The sequence below is a fragment of the Cetorhinus maximus genome, chromosome 1 (genome assembly GCF_964194155.1).
Source record: "Cetorhinus maximus chromosome 1, sCetMax3.hap1.1, whole genome shotgun sequence".
Classification (NCBI taxonomy): domain Eukaryota; kingdom Metazoa; phylum Chordata; class Chondrichthyes; order Lamniformes; family Cetorhinidae; genus Cetorhinus; species Cetorhinus maximus.
In genome coordinates, this window is record NC_135879.1 from 84,907,231 (window position 1) to 84,928,941 (window position 21,711).

The following is a 21,711-nucleotide window of genomic DNA, read 5'->3' on the forward strand; positions in this document are numbered from 1 at the left end:
CCCACACAATCATACCTCCATGATTGTCCAACTCCCTCCACCAGGATGTTTAAATTCCCCTGAAATGTACAAGTCCACCTGTAACATTCAGCTTCACCTGACAGTTTAGCAGGTTGCCAGGTGGGTAACCTGCTGAAAACATTTAAAAGCAGGCGCACTGATAGTTTCATGAGGGAAACTCTTGCTTTCACATTTCCCACCTGAAATCCATAACTCCTGCTACTCCCCCACCGTACAACCACCCCCTCCCTCAACACCCCCACCCCCTAATCCTCTGCTCTCTTCCTGAATCTTTGTAAATATCAGGGCTAAGAATTTTGAATGGAAAAGTTAACAACAAAATTTTATTCTTTCATGAGATGTGGGTGTCGCTGGTAAGGCCAGCATTTGTTGCCCATTCCTAATTGTCCTTGAAGTGAGTGGCTTGCTAGGCCATTTCAGAGGACAGTTAATATTGCTGTGGGTCTGGAATCACATGTAGACCAGGCCAGGTAAGGACAGCAGATTTCCTTCCCTAAAGGACATTAGTGAACTAGATAGGTTTTTACAACAATCGACATCAGCTTCATGGTCACCATTACTGAGACTAACTTTTGATTCCGGATTTTATTCATTGAATTTAAATTCTAGCAGCCACTGTGGTGGGATTTGTACCCATCTCCCCCTGGCATTAGTCTGGGCCTCTAGATTGCTAATTCAGTGATACCACCATCTCCCCCTTGTCTTTATGTTGTGCTATTAATGTAAATAACATCCCAATGCACCTCGCAGGAGCATTATCAAATTAAATTAACAGGAAGTAATGTTTTGCAAACAGGAAGCACATGCAGGCATAACAACCCTAAATAACTACAGACAGCACATCTTGACCTAACTACTTAGGTGCATCCACCTTTGCAGGGTTAGCAGAAAGTTACAGAGTTTTAATGGCTTCAGGGTGTCTGGAGACCATCTGGGGCACCCTGCTCATCAAAGAAATTGCAATGTCCAGCAAAGAGTCCTGGCTGGAAAGGGTGTTGTGTTCCTCTCACCACCTTCATAAAAACACCTGTTCAAAAAGATATTTATTTAATCTTCTACCTTTTCTTTAATTTATATAACTCATCCTTGAATATATTCAATGATCCAGCCTCCAATGCTCTCTGGGGAAGAGAATACCACAGACTAATGACCCTCTGAGAGAAAAAAATTCTCACCTCAGTATTAAATGGGAGACCCCTAATTTTTAAACTGTGTCCCCTAGTTCAAGACTTCTCCACAAGGGGAAACATCCTCTCAGTATGTATCCTGTCAAGACCCCTCAGGATTTTATATGTTTCAATGAAATCACCTTTCAATCTTCCAAACTCTGATGGTTATAGGCTCAACCTTCTCAACCTTTTCTCATAAGCTAACCCCTTCGTCCCAGGAATTAGTCAATTGAACCTTCTCTCAACCTCTTCAATGCAATTCTTTCTTAAGTAAGGCGACCAAGACTATACACGGTGCTCCAGATATAGTCTCCCTTTACAGCTGCAGCAACACTTCCCTACTTTTATACTCGATTCCCTTTTCAATAAACACCAAAATTCATTTGACTTCCTAATTACTTACTGTACCTGCATACCAACTTTTTGTGATTCATGTACCAGAACACCCAGATCCCTCTGTATCATAGTGTTCTGCAGTCTCTCTCCATTTAAAAATGGCATGTTGGTCATACCTACACTGGTTAGCCAGCCAGTATACTTGCAACTAGGAACACCAGCATTGATGAAGTACCACAACCCTAAAAAGACCTGGAAGGTAGAAGCTCCAGTGTTGAAAGTTTTCACCCTTTTCTATGTTGATGACCATATTTGAGATGGGTAGAAACCCTGCTCCCCAGCAAGCCAATCATCAAATTTCTTCGCTAGGTCAGGACTCACTGTACCAGGGTCCCAGCCCAGTTTTTGGTCATTCCGACAGAATCGATCAGAAGTTATGGTGGGAGTCTACTGGAATGGCAGCAAATTTCCAGATCTAAAAGTTTTAATGTATTCTAGATATGTGCATGTGAGGGTTGAGTGGATAAAATGCAGAATCATACATATCAACTTGAATGAGCTCATTTATGGCATCATCAATGAAAGACCTACAAATGTGTTGCTTCAAGCAGAGAAGAAGAAATGGAAAAGCTAATCTTAATAATAAGATGGTATTATAAGTCATAATATATGTTTTATCCAAGTAAAAGGCAGTATAAAGCCGTAGTGCTATAGCTACAATATGCAGGTAATTAGCTCAATAATGTCATCATAAAAAAATGAAAATTAGTGTATCCATGGTGATTCACTTGCAGTTCGAATTTAAGTCTGTGAAAGTCTTAAGAAAATGTATGTTATTATAGTCACATGATCAAAGATGACACTGAGGCCAAGCTCATTATTCATTTTTAGACATGCCTTGAAATTAAGCTGCTAGAATATGACTAATACTTGACGCATCTACATGCAATTTCCTTGTTCACTATTCTAACAGTATTAATCTGTTTAAATTGAGAATGAAGATTGTCAACCGTGCCTCTGGGAGTGGGGGGGAAGAGATCAGATGTGGGCAAACGGTGACCACTGGAATCCTGCAATTCTAATGTGGAACCAGAATTGAAGAGTGTTTTTACTGGCTCCACATTCAGGTAAGCAAAAACCTATTATTTTTTATTTACTTTTTTGGCACCAGCCTCCAGCAATTCTTTAAAGACTGTAAGATTGGCTGCTCTGTGCCTAAGAAAACAGCGAAGGTACCAATCAAGTTCGGGAATGGGCCTGAAATAGAAATTAGGCTCCCAGTCTGTATAGTCAATGTCTTAATGCCTGTTTTAAGCAGGTGCTTTGGACAACTACAGTGCGTTCTAACCAATATGGTGTGCAGTGTATACCCATGACGGAATAAGCACGTGCCCGCTATATTCAGTGCCCATTGTTTGCCTGAAAAACAAATGCAGCATGATCACATCTCCAGGCCAAGCTGTCAAATTCATGTGAATCCCAAATTACTACATCAGAGTTGAACATTTTTTTTTGCTCTAATTGGGATATTTCTACAAATGGGTTCTGTTAGTGGAAGTCCTTACCTGCTGAGAGCATATTGCAGAAATTCTGGTGCATGGTTGCCTCAATTTTCTGCCCAATGGCTGGAAAATCATGGGCAGTGTTACCCAAATTTCATTGCTCCCAATAGTGCAAATAGCTTTTTATATCTCCAGTTTAATTTGGTAGTATTCATCTGTGTTAAACACTTGACTAATTACACACTCATAAAAACACCATCACCATTTATTAACCAAGTTAATAAACCTGATGTGTTTTTGAACATCATATTTGATCAGTAACAATTAACCAAGACCTTGAACTACCTAAGTTCAATGTATTATTGTTACAGTTACTCTTTATAGCTACAGATTGGTATAATGGTGCACAATATTCATTGTTACCTGTGTCACCCCATCCAGTGATGTAGCAGTTTGAACTTCTTTTTTGTATGCGCTCTCTCCTGCGTGGTAGACATATTGGCAGAACATGGGCACTGAATTTGATGCAATGTTCCTGCTGTCCTTCTAGCTTTACCAATGCAACGTCATAATCATTAGCATCAGGCTTATAGTCCTTGTGGATAATAATCCTCTTCACTTCAAAGTTTTCCTCATATTCCTCAGATACTAATGTATGGTAATCGCCAACACGGACTATATAATTTTTTGTGCTGTTGCCGTACCTGTCAAAGAGAAAGTGTGAACTTAAGAAGCAAGTTTTATTTAATAGAATGCCCATCACAGATGTGCTCCAGTTTAATGAATCACGATGACTTAACAGTCATGAAGTTAAAAGAATAATATTGTTGAACAGTAGTAAAAAATTACTTTGTGTTTGCAAACAGGATCAGATTGAAGAACGTTATTGAATCAAGGTGGGATATAGAATTTTTAAAAATGCAACAAGGTCAATTGGCTATGAAACCTATTTTTACCATAATTAAAGACTGTAATAGACTAATAGCTTTGATGGTATTATTCGCTTAAGATGTTTTTCTATATGATGCTTTGTTAGGTCATAAGAAATTGATGTTCATACAACAGTTCTGCATTTGCACATTGCTACAATCAGATCCTTTATTTTGACAGCAAAATCATAGACCCATATATTTTTTATTAGGATAAGGGCACTTACAGAATGTAGCTGACTGAGGGAAACCAGGAAATCCATCCATCAGCTGAATTAATAGAGCGAGAAAGTCTTTACATCCAATCATTCCACAGTGGAGCACTGAACTCCACTTGAACTTCCCTTAACAACAGATGAATTAAGGAGGTCTATCTCATTCCCACAAAGAATCAAGATAAGATAGGGAAAGGGGAAATCTTGAACAGGGCTTGAACTTTATTTACAGTCACAAAAATGTTCCCAGCTTAAACATAACAATTTATCCCACATTTTTGGGATTTTTGTTTTTTTGCTAAACTATCATTCTTTTCTTATATTTGTAATTATATTTATTTTCTTGTTCACACTGGAAATCCTCCTTTGACACACAATTAACCGAGCCTAAAGAAAGGAGTGTCAAAGTGGTCCTTCACTTTGCTTCCCTCCGTGTGGAGAACACACCGATATTCCCAAGCAGCATAATTAGGATTTGAAACTCAATGGCTGGGATATTCCTGTAATTCCCACTGAAAGTCAATGGATTTTTTGCTGATTTGCCAACTTTTCAGTCCCACTGGAAAATCCCAGCTGCTGTGTAGAAAGTCAGAGCTTTGGTTTTCCATCCTTTATATTCCACAGCACTGTCTATTTATGACATATTAGAAAATTAATGGGAATTTGTAAATCTGCGTGTTAGAAAATTCTGGAAGCACTCAGCAGGTCAAGCAGCATCTGCAGAGAAAAGAAGATAGGGATTATATGTTTCAGATTGACGACCTTTCATCAGACCTGAAACTTTAAAACCTACCCTCCTCTCTCCAAAGTTGCTGCCTGGTCTGTTGAGTGTTTCTAGCATGGACACATGCAGGGATTCTAGAGGAAGATGTTTGCTCTTCACTATTTATAGTGAAATCATAAACAAATATAAAGAATATGTTTATGATTTTCTTCTATATAGTGAGCTAAAGAAATCTTCCTCTCTAGATCTATGAAAGTCATGATTCTTAACTCTGAAAACATTTCTACTTTAAGAGGTTGGGCATCACAGTATCATTCAGGGAATGATTCAGAATTCTCACACAAAATCAAAAGTAGGGACCATCGCTTTTGAAATAAGCAGATTACATTGATAACATTGTACACAAAGGAATATCAGACAAATGCATTTCACTTTTATTACTAATACTCAATTAATAATACTCAATATTGCAATTTCAACCCTCAATCTAGACAGAGGTATACATAAAGGTTGTCCAATGTCTATTCATTTTGGCATTAGAACTAATTGCACCTTAGACAAATCAGGCATTGAACAACAGTGAGCAGAGAGAACAGAACATGAAATATCACAGTTTGAAAATTGTATTATATTTTTCTAAATAATCTAGTTCAAAGCATTTTATGCTAGTGGAGCTATTGAATGAATTCAGGAGGCTGTCAGATTATATTGGAGTAAATCTGTGTAAGACCACAGAACTATCCAAGAATCATTTCCCTTCAATGCTAAAAGAAGGATTCTTGTCTTAAAAATTATTTTTCAACTTGAAATCATTGCCAAGAGATTTAAAAGGCTAGCAAGGTCTTTCACTAAGGAAAAATGACATGTACCTTAAAATATCAGTATATTAATCAGAATATATCAATGACTATTATAACTGCAAGTTGAATACTTAGAGAAAACATTATCTGCCAGTTTCCCATGTTATAACAATAAACTTGCTTTGTTATCTGGAGTACATACCAACAGGCCAACCTAACAGATGGTCAGAATCTGAATTATATCGAATATTAATAAAGACAGGACATTAAATATCTTTGACACCACAATATCGGTACATAAAATAATTAGGGCTGAAAATTGAAAATAGCATCTGCCTGATCATCCTGTCTAGGTAAGAGTTTTAATAATTAAATCCCCAACTATATTCATATCTTGCGAAGTATAAAATTGACAAATGTTCTGGGGGTATTTTAATCTGGAAAAGTAAGTGGCTTTGGGTGCGGACGGCTGGTTAAAAGAGCTGAAATTGATCGTAAGTCAGGAAACTGACAGCAACCGGCTGAATTCCGCCACTAACTTCAGCATGATTGGCTGTGTGAGAGAAACCAGTATAGCAGAAGTGGGTTAGCAATTATCATGTGTAAAATGCCAATTAACAGCTCTCTTGTGCATGGGTTTCTGAGTTTTGTGGAACTTGCCAGGGAAATTAAGATGAGAGGACAATGCGATTTGAGGGAACTGAACAAGTGACTGGCAAAAAAAATATTTTCAAAGAATAAGCCCTCACTCCTGCTTCCTTGCCTAGGTGAAAGGCTTTTGTTCACAGATTAATTCTAAGAGTGTGCTTTCTCTGCTTTGGACGTGATTTCCACCACCTTGGATGGAGGCCACTTCTACTATTTTGGAGTTCAGATCATTTGATCCACAATTCCCATCTGTCAAACATCAGTTCGGTATAGGTGCTGCTAATGCTAATGGGCCTCAAATGAGGACCAAAATGATTAGCAGCAGCAACAACGTTTGTGACATTCTCCTTGCCCACACCACAGGAGAGAGTGAGCACAGAGGTCCAACTCACAGGAGGCAATGCTCCCAGCACTGTGTTTACTGGCAGAAGATAAGCTGGACATGGTCATGCAGCAGCACCTCAGGAGGCTGAGAGTATTGCCCAGGCTGCAGCTTCCTGGAAGTAAATCTTCGGCCAACATGTCGGAACGCTTTACCATTTGACCAACTGTCAAAGTCATCACCATGTTTAATTTCTTCACCTCTGGTTCCTTCCAGGAACCTGCAGGAGATTCTTCACAATCTTACAATCTGCCCACAAATGCCTCTCTTGGGTGACCGATGCCATGTTTGCCAGGACCGATGCTTAGATGCATTTTTCAACTAATTAAGCTAGAATGAGTTTGCTTTATGACTCTGGCTGGTTTGTCTGAGGCCCTGGGAGTCATCGACTGGACAAGTGATATATTACAATGGGGGGTACCCTCCAGTATGCACCAGCCCAGGTATCCCGAATGACAGTCGTCAGCTGTCACAACATAGTGCAGCAGTTAGGACTGGCAATCCGGGGAGAAGAAGGTGCTGAGCACACTGCCTCTCTGGAGGAGGAGAAGAAGCAACATGAGGAGTAGTGGAAGGAGGAATATGGTGTGGTGACAGCACCAGCAGCTATATAGATATAGCTGCCCGAGTTACTTAGGATGTCTTGATTCAAACATGATTCAGTTAGATTGAAGCATTGCACCCATCTGGCAGCCAAATTCTGAACCCATGTGGCACCCCCAAATCCCATCGCCCAATCCCCAACATAAAGCAATTCTACAAACAACAATTCATCTCTTCCGCAGACACCCATTTCTCATTTCTAACATATGTCTGACTATTCTTCATAAGGCAAAGGGTCACTTGCCAAGCCACAGGCAAAAGTTGTCAAATTGAGAAAATGGAGCAAAATAAGTAATTTTAATCTGACAGAAAAAAGAAACACAAAGTTAACAATGTGCACGTGCATACTCTTGTGCAGCTACAAATCTTTACTCTTCCGTTTTTCTGCTACTCCTACATGATGCAACCCATGTGGCTTTACAGAGGTGAAGACAGGCTGCTCAAATCCTTGCCCTGACTGCTCAAATGCTCTCTTCCAAGGTCCAATAAGTTTTGGAGCCACCGAGGGCCCCAGTAAAGACTGTCTTGCCTGTGCCTGTGCAGGAGCAGACTCATTCTCTGGAAGGTGCAGCAGGTGAGAAATGGAAGCACTTTGAACAGACTCCCCAATCCATGTTCCTTTTCTTCATCTTCCCTCGCACGGTCCATGCACACTTCCCTGCTTGCAATGAGCAGTAGAGAATTTTGCTGCACATCAGGGAGGTGCTGAACAGGTAAACCTAGGTTTTCATTCAGTCCTGTTTCAGGTGGCATTCTGAGTGTGCAAGCCAGTGGTGAAGGTTAGCATGCACTCAGTCGCTGCCCCGCCTTAAGCTTCACGCAGGTGGCCACTCTTTCTATGGAAGTAGACATCATTGAGAAAGCCTGAGACATCTTGGCACTCATGTTGGAGGCGGACTCCTCCAATCTCACTCTGTCTTGAAAGGCTGACAAGAGCTCACACATTTTCTGCTACTTCTCCAGAATTATCCTCTTCATCAACAGCCCCTGAGGCTCAGCATTTGCATCCAGCTGAGCAAAGCTTGGAGAGTCCTGCGACAGGGACTCACCGCTGCTGTGACCTGCCTCCAGCACTTGCTCTCGCTCACTTGTGATGTGCAAGACACCATGTGAAAACCTGCCTTGCCGGTCCCACTGAGGTGTGTGTGTATCTGAGCTGGTGCATGGTCTGCCTGAGTCCTGTGATGGTGTATCCACAGAGTGAGTGGCCTTCTCATCTGACTCCTGCATCACCTCCTTCAGCATGTGTGAAGGGCCTGTGAGAAATGAAAGGTATGAATTAGAACTGTCAATGTAAAAAGGTGCTAAGTCATCTTTGTGTAAATGATCATATCTCAGTGGATGCTGGCATCAAGTCAACACGAGTGAGTGATGTATGCCATGTGGCTGTCACCAGGTAGCTGTGAGACCCCAATCTCACCATCCCTGATGGTCAGGTATGCCAACACATGGCTTATCTCCAGCAGCTCCCCCTCCTCATTTGTCAGTATGGAGATGGTTGGATGGCCACCTCCAGTTCTCTGCTTCCCCCTTGTGTTCTTTGCCCTTTTCTTCTGCAAGGAGGGAATGAACAGACCTATGAGAATAATGAAATGTGTTGAATGGATGGGTGGACAACATTTGTTTAAGGTCAGTGTGAGGGACAGGAGTGACATTGCATTAGGATAAGGGTGAGTATCAGTGGTGGATAGTCAAATGGAGGATTGAAGAGTTACCTAGAGAGAGAGGGAAGGGTACACCTGTAAAGTAAGTTGGTATGAGGAATGAAATGTAGTAGACTTAGAAAGGCAGAGTGAGGTGGGGGTTGTGGGGTGGAAGTGTGGGATGTTGCAGTTAGAAGCACTCCATCAGTACTGCTCAGAAGTGTCAGTCTAGATTATATGCTCAAATTTTAAACTGTGGCTGTAACTCCTGAATTTCTGACTCGGAGTCAAGACTAACATCACAGGTAGTTGGAAAACTGGGTGGAATTTTGTGCTCCCATGGGCTGGGAGGTGGGGGGTGTAAAGGCAAGTGGCATGGCAGAGACATTGTGCCCATCACCAATCTGCCACCTCTGGTAGTTTACCAGTGGTGGGGGAGGGGCGGGCAGTTCACTTTGCAGAGGAAGGGGCCAACACACCACATGGCAAGGCTACCACTTAAACGCTGGCAGCCCTGTTAGGGACCTGGTTGGGGGAGCTCTCCTCAATACAGGCCACCTTCCCATGGTACTACCCAGCCCCGTGAGTTCCTCCCCCTGCCAGATTCCCAATCCCAGCCTCAACTCCCCTTGTTGGGGCCTGCCAGTCTGGCCCTGGCAAAACACCATACAAATCTTTTTATCTGGCTACAGCAATGATCGTCATTGGAGACTGCCTGCAGTCCCAGCAGTGGTCACCACTCTTGGTGGCACTTCTGAGTCTAGATGGCTGTCAACTATTTGATTGGATGCAGGCAGGAGGCTCACCCTGAGCTAATTAACAGCCCAATGGCTGTATAATCAGCTTGGGGTTTCCCAACCATGCGGGGACTCACCCTTAACTTTTAAACTGAGAAGGCAGGCCACCAACTCAGTGTAAAGTTCCACCCACTGAGTTGAGCAGTTTAAAACCATTTCACATATGCCTTAACACACAGCATAATAGTACTTGTAATCATCCAGTCACTTTTATAAAGGCCATCAGAAATGGAAAATGGGGGCAAGAGCCAAACTGTATAATTATATAAACTACTGTGATGGGTGTTGGGGTTAGGATACATTAGTATGGTAGCCCCAGGAAGCTTCACCAGGCTGAAATTCCACACTTTGGTGAGTACCAAAAGTTTGTTACTCATTCTCCATGAAAGTAATCTTTATATTAAATTGCATTATATATATATATATATATATGTATATATTTAAGTAGCAAATTGATTTGATCTACTAATCTGCCCACCTCCATCTCCCTTTGCTGGCTTTGGGTTAGTCAGAGTAATAGAGTTGAAAGCCAGCCTATCACCTGGGTGCTGGGCTTAGGGGTCAGGTAGGTGTGAATCTACAAATGCAGCCTGCTCAGCCCAATCACATGTAAAATTGGGGGCAGCAAGAAGTATGTTATAATGTAATTTTGTTATTACATAATTTGAGGGTGATGGATTCACAATCATAATGATTTGACCTTTTACTTATGAAAGACTGAACAGGCTAGGACTCTTTTGTCTAGTAAAGGGAAGGCCAAGGAGTGACCTGATAGAATTCTTTAATGTTATGAAAGGGTTTGATAGCGTAGACACAGAGGAAATGTTTCCACTTGTAAAACGTCCAAAACTAGTGGTCATATATATAATCATTAAAAAACTCAACAGGGAATTCAAGAGAAACCTCTTTACCCAACGAGTGGTAAGAACGTGGAATATGTTACCAGTAGGAATAGTCGAAACAAAGTGCATAGACACACTTAAGGGGAGTCTAGATAAGCACATGAGGGAGGTAACTAAGATTACTCTGTTCACCATACTTTGCTTATGCTGTTTCTTTTCTCCTCATTTTATTCTATAGCTTTTATTTTCGCTAATATAAACTATTCCATCTATACTGGTCCAGTTTTCTAAAAGAAAACTGGAAACATATTCCTTATTTATCCTTCCTCCTGGGTCCCATCATTCATTCTGGCAGTTGGAGCAACTATCTAAGAGCAGTTTGTATTCCTCCAAAAAATTAACCTTGTCTAACCATTGCTGTGCTCTGGTTAATCTTGGGTGCATAAGGATACGTAAAGACACAATGTGTTAACCGAGGGTATCGATGGAGCTAGGACAAGTAAATGGAGTCGAAGTACAGATCAACCATGAGCTAATTGAACAGAGGTGCAGAATTGAGCGGCTGAATGGCCTACTCCTGTCCTTAATGTTGCTATGGGCAGAATTTTGCCCTTGGCAGGCGAGTTCGATGGGGGCAGGCAGGGGTGCTTGGGAAGGCAACTGCCGCCCGCGATCAGGAACGGGCTGTGATTTCACGCTGGCGGGCCAATTAAGACCCACCCAGTGTGAAAGGCAGCTGGGGAAGCTCCAGGAAGGGGCGGGCGGGGGCATGATGTCCGCCAGGTCCAATGGCCACCTGGCAGCTGATTCAAGAGGGGCCCAGGCAGCCCTGGAAGGCTGCCACGGAAGGACACTAAACTCTCGATGGATTCCAGGGCGGTTGGGCACGGCAAGCTGGAGGGCAGGTCGGGGGGGACAGTTGGCCCGCGTTTCTCCGATGCATGCCTCGCAGCCCTCCTGGAGGAGGTGGCAACCAGGAGGGAAACCCCTGTCCACAGAAACCACACCTCACCAAAAAAGCCTGGGAGGTGGTGGCATCCAGGGTGAGCAGCCACGATGTGGAGAGGCGCACATGGGTGCAGTGCCGGAAGCGATTCACCGATTTGCTGCGATTGGGAAGGGCAAGTACCATGTTGGCATGAGTCAGTGTGCAGAACAGTTAAGGGCTGGCCATCTCCCCGTGGACCTCAAGGGTGTTAGAGTGTGAGTGGCAACTGTCAATGATGCCGGAACTGGCCAAGGGGGTGAGCCCTAGCTACTTGGACTGAGTGCCTTGCAGCTCCAGGGTCACGAATCGGCTGAGCCCTGCCAGGTGTTCCTCAGGTGGGGTTGGCTAGGCTGCAATGGCAATGCAGGTAGAGAGTGCTTTCAGGAGAAGACATTCCATAACAATATTGAGAGGTCATGGACTGGCGGTGGACCTCCAAACCTCCTAATCCTCACAGGCTATGAGCAGGAGGCACTGGAGCTCGAGAAAGGGCATGCACCTCGGTCAACTGGCCGCGGTGAGTTTGGGGTACCAGATGAAGGTAAGAGTGCAGTCCACTGAGGTGAGATTGTCAGTTATTGCAACCATTCTTGTGTAGTCTTTATATTGATGTGAGCCTCGAAACTGGAGTCCCCATTGATAAATGAAAGGCAAGGGCACCATGATGCAAATCTCCATTGTCTCACCAGGGTGCCTGGCATACACAGTGACAGTGTCATGACTTAAACTAATGACATGTCCTTCTTCTCCCTTTTAGGTTTGCCAGCAGGCGCTCGTAATGAGGAGCCTGAAGGCTCACCCCTGACCCTGGAAGACCACCGTGCTGAGTATGAACCTGGGTCACACCCTCTCTGTCAAGCAGGCACCAGCGCAGATACCAGCATCTCAGTGGGAATAAGATCACCGTCTGGTATCTCGGTGCACATTGGTGAGGGCACTTCACACTTACCTGAGGTGCAGGTGGAGGCAGAGAGCGCCCAGGGCGCTGGCAGTCAGAGGGCTGCTGAAGACCAAGGCGATGCTCAGTCAAAGGCTGATGATGGGCCTCTGGAGTCATCCATTAGGCAGCAGATGCTGGACATCCAGTGGGGTGTGCGGGAGGATCTGACTGAGATACATGATGGAATGCATGCCATGATCTCCGTTTGGAAGGAGTCCCTGTGGAGCATGACCACTGCGTGGACCCTCATGGCCGAGCACAATTGAGAGAGCGGCGACTCTCATGGAGAGTCAGCTCCAGGGACACAATCAGGGTTTCCTGGGGATGCACTCGGACCTGCAAGCCTTCACACAGGCAACAACCTCAGCTGGTCAGTGTCAGTGTGGGAGATGGATTAGGCACCCAGTATCCCAGCTAGGTGCCCTCATGTTGGCGCAAGAACTGCCTGTCGTCTCTGTAGGCTCTTCTCAAGGCACTCTGGATGACACCAGCAGCTCCTCCGCCCCTCTGCCAGTGACCGTGGCATCTAATGAGGCTGTGGCGACGGAGGAGATGCCAGCCATGACACTGGCCGCTCCCCCCCAGTCGGGACCTTCACAGTCTCCATGGGCCAGAGGACAACGGCCAAGGTCATCAAGGCCAACAAGACAGCAGAGTGAGCAGGCTGTCTCCAATGCTGGTGCCAGCGAGGGGGGAGCACCTAGATGTAGCACCTGCAAACATAAATGTAAAGCACCTTAAGCACAAGATGGCCTTATCATGGGTGATATTTGGTTTAACTTTTTTAATGGTGTGATAAACAACACCGGTTAATGTTCATTTCAGCTATGTTTCACATGCACAATTAAATAAGATGTTATTTTGTGCTATTAGTCTCTGTAGGCTTCATTTGTTCTATAGGTGCAGGGTAAGCCATTATGTAATGATGGACATGTGTCTCCTGAAACTTTATTGCACATGCACAGAGTGTATGCTGCTGGCCAAGGAAATGGTCCTGTCAGGGATCGAGTATGAAGCCTGCACTCTGGCATGTGGTGGTGGTTTTTATTTGGTAGGCTAGCTGAAAGAGCATTAGATCAAAGCCTCCTGGGTGTCCCAGCCTCCCTGAAGGTTACCCAGGTCAGCGTCCATGCCCTTAGCGTTCCCTTCACTGTGCTCGTCCTCAGACTCACTACTGGACTCATCATCTGTGCCCTGTGCAGCTGCGTCAACATCCTCTTTCTCCACTGGGTCCCCCCCTTGCCAGAGCCAGATTGTGGAGAGTGTAGCATGCAACCATTATCAGTGACATGCGCTCTGGAGGGTATCGCAGTGCACCCCCTGAATGGTCCAGGCATTGGAAGCACATCTTGAGAAGACCGATGGTTCTCTCTACCACAGCCCATGTGGAGGCGTGGCTCCTATTGTACCGCTGCTCAGCTTCTGTTCTTGGATGGGGAAGAGCTGTCATGAGCCACCTTCTGAGCGGATAGCCCTTGTCACCCAGCAGCCATCCATCCAGCCAGGCTGGAGCACTGAAGAGCCCCAGCACCTGGGAGTGTCTCAGGATGTAGGCGTCATGGGAGCTGCCTGGGTACCTTGCACAGACTTGTTGACTATGCATCCTGTGGTCACACACTATCTGCACACTCAAGGAGTGGAATCCCTTCCTGTTGACGAATGCAACCAGCTGACTCGCTGGTTCCTTGATGGCAACATGTGTACAGTCAATTGTACCCTGGACGCGGGGGATCCCAGCAATCGCTGCAAAGCCTCTGGCTCGCTCAGCCTGGCTGGCCTCGTCCATACAGTAATGAATGAAAGTCAGTACCCACCTGAACAGAGTGTCTGTCACCAGTTTGACACAACTGTGAACAGCTGATTGGGAGACTCCATACAGATTTCCCACTGAGCCCTGGAAAGAGCCAGAGGTATAGATGTTGAGGGTCACTGTGACCTTCAGAGCCACTGGCATGGAGTGTCCACCCACACAGTCGGAGCTGATCTCAGGCCCAATCGTCTGACAAATGGAGGTCATGGTCTCCCTTGAGAGGCGGAGCCTCCTTCGTCATAGCACCTCAGACATATTGAGGTAGCTGCATCACCGCCTGTAAACCCCGACAGCGGGATTGTGGTGTCTTCTGTGGTCCCTTCTGCCTTGGACTGCCAGCTGGACCTGCCCCCCCTTCTGCCTGCGCTTCCTGTCCCATAGGTCGCACCCCTGGAAGCTGCATTGGGACACCTGAGCTCCTTTCCCTTCTGCCCCTCTCTTCCTCCTCAGAGGAGGTGCCACCAGCAAAGACCACAATCCCCATTATCAGGGTTAGGGAAGGCTGACTGAAACCTGGAAGGGCCCACATGGACTGAATCCTCTGCAGACCTGGAAGACACCAATGAGTCTTGAAATGAAGCCTTGAAATGCTCAGAATGCTGCTCTAAAGCAAGATAAAGCTGTCCAGTTCACAAAAACAACCAGCAACACACAATCTCCAAAGCTCCTCACTACTCACATTGACAATGCTGCTGGCACTTATCCCGCCCGTGGATGAGCTTTTGCAGATTGTGGCCTGCCCCCCTGCCCGTGCGATGGCCGAAAATTCACACGGGCTACGTAAACACGGAGAAAATTGGTGTGTCAAAGGCCTTAATTGGCCTCTTAATTAATGGTGGGTGCGCCTCCATCTCCCTTGCACGCTCGCCTAGCAAAATGTCGCAAGAGTGCACGCCCGGCCAATGTCAACGCGCGTTTCTTCATGCTCGAGCGGGTCGGGCACGTGCCCGCCTGCCGAGTGAAAAATTCTGCCCTATGTTGCTGGATGAGTACTGTAAACACATGGGTGATCCCAGAGCCCAACTGTTATCAGGTGAGTTACATCGTCCCTGATGGTAGAAGTTAATACTTTAAGTTTAATTTAACAATCAATAAAATATCTTGTAAATTTTTTATATAACATGATGAGCAGGTAAAACTGATTGTAGTACTGTGAGCTGTCATAAAATGCAGTCCTTATTCCACCCTTCAAATTCTGTTTCACATATTGGTTATTCTGATTATCCCCTTGTTTCCAGTTTCAAATAATTATATAGCACAGAGTGCCGGCTCTTTGAAAAGAGCTATTTAACTAGTACTGTTCTTTCCTTATATCACTGGAAATGTTTCCTTATGAAGTATATATTTAATTCCCTTTGAAAGTTGCCATTGGATATAATTCCATCAGGCAGTGCATTTCAGATCATAACAACTCAAAGTATAAAAAATTCTCTTCATCTTCCCTCTGGGTCTTTTGCCAATTATCTTAAATATGTGCCCTCCAGTTCATGATGCACCTGTTAATGGAAACAATTTCTCCTTACTTATGCTGTGATAATTCCTTATAATTCTGAACAATTTTATTAAATCTCCCCATTCGCGTTCTGTGCTCCAAGGAGAACAATCCCAGCCTCTCCAGTCTCATTATGTAACACCGCATCTAATAACACAGGAAAGTTTAAGTTTCAAGACCTTGAGAGGTCACAGGTTTGAGAGTGGCCATGCCAGAGTGCCGTCAGAATATGAGCTTCTATTTACTTTTGATATTCAATTCTAACTTACGTGACACAACTTGTGGTTTGCCACTTAAGTAAAAATGTAGGTTATCTGATACATTCCCTGTTTCACAATGATCGCACAACTCTTTCCTGTTTCACAATGATCACACAACTCTTTCTTTTACATATAATAAATATCAAGTTGCATGTATCTGTAACTTTGGAGAGAAAAGGAAAAAAGGTTGCATGATTATAAATTTCAAGGCCAAGGATTTGCAATCCCAGCTACCATCATACTCTGGCAGATTAGCATGTTCACTATACTCAGCAGGTGCACAGCTGATCACATTGGAATTCTTGGGCTCGGGTTATTTAAATTGAGTGGGTGAGCCTGTCTATGACAGTAGAGCCTCAGTGTACGATAGTAGGTATAGTGGTGCTGGTCAGCCAACAACTGAAAGCCAGTGCTGGCAGGTTCAGCTGAAAAGAGAACAATTATGCAAAAGTTGCCCCTTTTTCAGAAAGCACAGTTTCAGATCTTGCATAGATATTCTCAAGGGTACAGCAATGGTGGTCACTCCCAAGCAGATTGGGCGTGAAATTTGGATTATTAGTGCCGCTACTGAAGCCAAATGCCCTCCTGGGTGTGCTCGCTGTGCTGCCAGCTACTTCCAGCATGTCTTGTGTGGTGCTCCATCTGAGAAGGGTGCTTGTTGCTGGTGTCCTCTGTGTGCAATGGAAGCAACTGAACTCGTTCTAACACGATGCCAAACAGCCCAGCCAGCTAATGTGATGCCTATTTTCTAAATTTGGATCACGTAGGTCCAGTCAACTGATTTATATATCACTCACAAAAGATCAAGCTGTAAGATGGCCCAGCACCAGAGTTACATAAAGGGCCAGGAAACCAATTTGCAGACAAGGTGATTTGACGAACCTCTGCCACTGCAAAGTTTCTGCAAGTATTGCGGGGTGTTTTTAGAAATGTTGTGGTGAGTACCTGCATTTGGCAGGGTGTGTTGCTGCATCCACGTAGTGATGGCAAAGCATTTGGTGACCTGTCCACACAAACGCTGCAACAGATTTGGGGGCAGCTTTGGCAGTGCCTCTGAGTGTGCAGCACCACAGGGAGATGGAGAAGAGGCCACAGAGAGGACAAGAAATTCTCTACCAAGTTGAAGCCGCACTCCTCCATGCTCCTTGACAGTGACAGCTGGCAGGTCAGCAAATACACCACGAATCTTGGTGTGCAAGCCTCATCCAGGTCTTCAACTGAGACTCCTATAGCAAAACTCATCTATAACCTCACCTCCAGTGTGCTAGCACACAAACACCTGGTGTAGCTGCAACCCACTTGTGCCCTGTGACTAACAATGTGCTGAGCCCAACTCTATACTGGCCTCCAGTGCCAGTATTAGAGCTGTGATAGCAGGCTGTGAGTGTCAAATCAAGTAACAGGGTCAGTCCTGTTGCTCTCTCTCCTCTTCTTGGGGCTGCTGGTGGCAGAAGTCCTGGCGCGTCTGAAACCATAAACTCAGGTCCATGGCTACAGCATCTGCCGATTGCACTTCATGCCAGATAGCAAGATGTGGGTGAGCTGGGAGCTGAAAAGTGACATAAGGCAGGGGCATACCATCATCCACAATGTTCTCGGTGCTGCCAGTTGCCTGTCCTGCCAGTCTCCTGATGCTGAAAGCCATCTCCTCCATAAGGCTCAAGAGATGCAGACATCCTTGTCCTTTCCCGATTCTGCTCTGTTCCCTATTATTGTGCGCCACCTTGTTCTAGATAGAGGGCTGAATGTCAGTGACTATGCAGCTTTGTGTTTGGGTGATATGCCTGCCATAACTGAATAGTTGGAGGTTATGCGGAATCAGTGAGCGGTGGATGTGAGGCCAGCAGCATTGGTGTGTGAAGGTGAGCTGGAGTATCTAAATGTTAGGCATGAGTCCTGACTGCCAGGGGGTGCTGATGGGGGTGAGTGATGAGGATGTGGTGCATTGAGGTTGGTGGCATGATGGGTTTGAGATGCCATGTTAAGATGCTTTCATTGTTCATGACCACCTGTGTGAGATCACTAGACTTGTAGCGCTGCTGCCAGGATCAGCTCCAAATGCCAAGTACTGACATCCCAGTCATTTTCTCCCACTCGCTTCTGAGGGTGGCCTTTGAAAGCCTCCTGCCAACTCTCCCCCATCCCAATCATTGCATCTCTCCTACCTATCTCCACCATTAAGGCCTTTAGTGCCACACCTGTGACCCTGGATCACTCTCTCTTCCCATTTTCTGAAGCCCACAACCTTGTCCTTACATCCATGTGATCCTCCTGCACTGCTCACCACCCCCCCTTTGCTGGGGACCCCCATCCTGCAACCCCCAATCTGTCCCACTCACCTGTCTTCAGGGATTGAGCGATGATCCCTGGCGAACGACTCAGAACTTTAGTGGCAGCAGCCACCGTTCTTAGTCTCTGATTGGCTGGTGGCTTTTGGGGGGGGGGGGGGGGTGGGGGGGAGCGGCGGCGTTTGCTGTACTGGGGGCCTTGATTGCTTGGGAGACCCAATGCTGGCCAATTACGTGCCTGATTGCACATAAACAGTGTCGGGCCTCCTGGGTAGAAGTGATGTGGGGCTCCCACCAGTTCTCCAAACAGTGGGGGGGGACCCAGCCACAGGGTCTAAATTCTGCCCAGTGTAATATCTAATTCTGCCCTGCACCCTAACCTTCTGTGGCTAGGTAAATAATTGTCCCAGGAGCTTTTTGTTCAGTAACCTGAATGTCAATGCTTCCGTCCTTATTTTATCTCTGCTCAGAACCAGAGGGAAGGGCCTATTCCAGGCTGCTTCTGCTGAACACTAGGGACCAGGTCATCCAATAACAGTGGGTGTTTATCAATCATTCAGGTGAATTAACAAATTGCTTATCTTTCACATTCTTTGGGGAAATAATTTCAATGCCTGGCACATTAATTTTCAGTCCAGTGCTTGAAAAAAAATACAATCTTGTGGAAATACAATGTCTGAAACCACCCTTATTGCCCTACAGATTTGTCCAAATCATTTCTGAAGAAAAACAATCTGAAAATCCTGAAATGTGGCAGGCATTTTGCCTCCAGGCGCTGTTTGCTTTGCCCCTGCCTGCCGTAAAGAAGTTAGCCTTCTGGATCCTGGCCAAGTCCCGCTTCCATGAAAGGGTCGAGAATGAGAGGGCACAGATTTAAAGTAATTTGAAAAAGAAGCAAAAACAATATGAGAAAAAAACTTTTTCATGCAGCAGGCAGCTAATGTCTGGAATCCACTGCCTGAGAGTGTAATAGGAGGCAGGTTCAATTGAGACATTCAAAAGGGAATCAGGCTGTTATTTGAAAGGCAACAATGTGCAGGGTTATGGGGAGAAGATGGGAGAATGGCACTAAGTAAATTGCTCATTCGGAGAGCTGGTGCAGACACCATGGGCCGAATGGCCTCCTTCTATGCTATAAACATTTTGTGATTCTGTGATTCCATCTTCCTGATAGTTCGGTATGCTAGTGTCAAAAGGCATTCAGTACATTGGCGTGGACATACAGTGGTGCAGTGGAGTAGGGGTGTGGGGGCGGAAGGGGCAGAGGAACTGGAGCCAGAATAGGCAAGGGGTTCCAGTGACTGACACATCCTGTTAGTTCTGCTTCCATCTGTGACATCAGGTTCAAAGAGGCGGATGCAGGAACTGTCACTCCCACTGGGAAATCATGGCAAATAGTGCAGTGAATCAGTCCCACCTCTGAATCTAACTCCATCCATTGACATAACGGGCTGGATTTGGTCCCACAGTTGCCGAGTCCATCGGCAGGCCCGGAAGAAATCGGAATTCTGGCACAGGAAGGATACGGCAGCCTGAATCCGGTTACTTGGAGGCAACCTCATCACGCGGTGGGGGCAGCTCGGACATCAGGACGCTCACGTCACCTGATCCCCATGCAGGAGACGGCACCATATTTAAAGGGCAGAAAGCCCTATGTTACAGCTGCAAGTCTGCCTGCAGGCTTTCCGAGGGAGGATTGAAATTGCATTGACCAGCAAGGAGAAATCTATAAAATATTGTACCAAAAAACCTTTGTCGGTCCAATCTGCAGCTTCATAAAAGCTTAGTCATTGGCATCAATGGTTTCACATGTGCTTGGAGATGTCATAATCCACCCAGCACATTGTCCCATGGTTTAGCAAGAGCTCGCTGTGCAACCTCCTCCAGGCCACCCAGAAAGACAAAACAATACTATTTCCAGTGGGCACAAAGGCCATCATCACAAATGAGCCAGATGGTCTGGATGGAGGTTGCTGTGGAGCAGAGTTGTAAGGGACTGGGTCCAGTGCCGATAAAGGATAAATAAATGACCTCCTCTGCACTGTAAGGGTGAGTTTGAGGGTCAGGCTGTCAGTACGTGGATGAAAGGTGGGCAGAAAAAGAAGGCATACTGAATGGTTAAGGTCTAGTTTGGGCATTGAGGTGTAACATGTTCCCCTTCACCAGCTTTGTTTGATGTTGTATGTGCCTACTTGCCATTGTAATGCAAAGGTGTTCGGCAGAGCAAGGGTTAACGTGAGACTGGAGAATAGCACCGCCCATGGTATGATGTATAATGTCACGCAATGATAGATTGAGAAAACACTCTAGAAGTACCGTACCTGTATGGCAACAGCACCATGCATGGCATTAACTTGGATCTGTAAATAGTTAAAGATTAAGAAGAAACGTTTCATGTTTTAACATACAAGTCTTAAGAACTCATTATTGAGACATCAAGTGAACCCATAACACAACACCAGCTTCCATAGTTCTATAGACTGCATGTGTGTGCATCACCATCTTCCTCTGCATCACCATCTTCCTCTGCATCACCATCTTCCTCTGTGCCTTACTCAGATTTCCTGAGAGTGTGAGGATTGGAAGGACAGCTGGGCAACCTGACACCTCATAGCACCAGGGCACAATCCAACAATAAGGGATTCTCCTCAGCATCATTGGAAAATTCACCCTTTCTCCTCTTATGCTTGCTGGACAAAAAGGCCCATAATACCAGGGGGATCCAGACTAAGGGTAGAGTGTCGGAGGTATGTCTGTTGACAGCACTATGAGGGTTTCTGACGGGTGTCATCAGTCATGTGCAAAAAGGGTAGCCCTTGTCACCTAGGATTCATCCCTTCATTTGTGGCCTTGGCACAAACAAGTGTAGTACCTGCGAGTGTCGAAATACATAGACATCATGGCTGCTGTTGGGATAGCGAGCACACACCGGCATGATTCACTTCTTGTGGACACAGATTAACTGCACATTAAGTGAATAGGCTCTCTTGTGTTGATGAAGACCACCAGCTGCTCACGTGCTGCCAACGTGAGTGCAGTTTATTACATCTTGAACACACAAAAAGCGGTATGGCTGTGAATCCCATTGCCCTCTCCACCTGCCTGTCTTAGATCGTCCTGAATCTTATGGATTCTCCGTCCCTCTTGGACAATGCATTAGATGGATTTAGCACAGGAGGGAAAGTAAAGTCTAAAGTGGGGTTTATGTATGTGAGTGTGCAGAAGGTGGTAAATAATATTGGTGAGTGGCAGACAAATAGCCATGTGGAAAAATGATGTTGTGGCGATAACAGAGACCTGGCTCAAAGAAGGGCAGGACTAG

The 21,711-nt window shown here is 45.3% G+C and overlaps 1 protein-coding gene across 1 annotated transcript in view; it reads right to left on the reverse strand.

Moving 5' to 3' along the window:
* prss12 (serine protease 12) overlaps nucleotides 1-21,711 on the reverse strand; it is a 251,895-nt gene that overhangs the window by 8,780 nt on the left and 221,404 nt on the right. Inside the window, exon 12 of the mRNA XM_078546933.1 lies at nucleotides 3,452-3,732. Coding sequence (XP_078403059.1) covers nucleotides 3,452-3,732 — 281 coding nt within the window. The remainder of the gene's footprint in view (nucleotides 1-3,451; nucleotides 3,733-21,711) is intronic.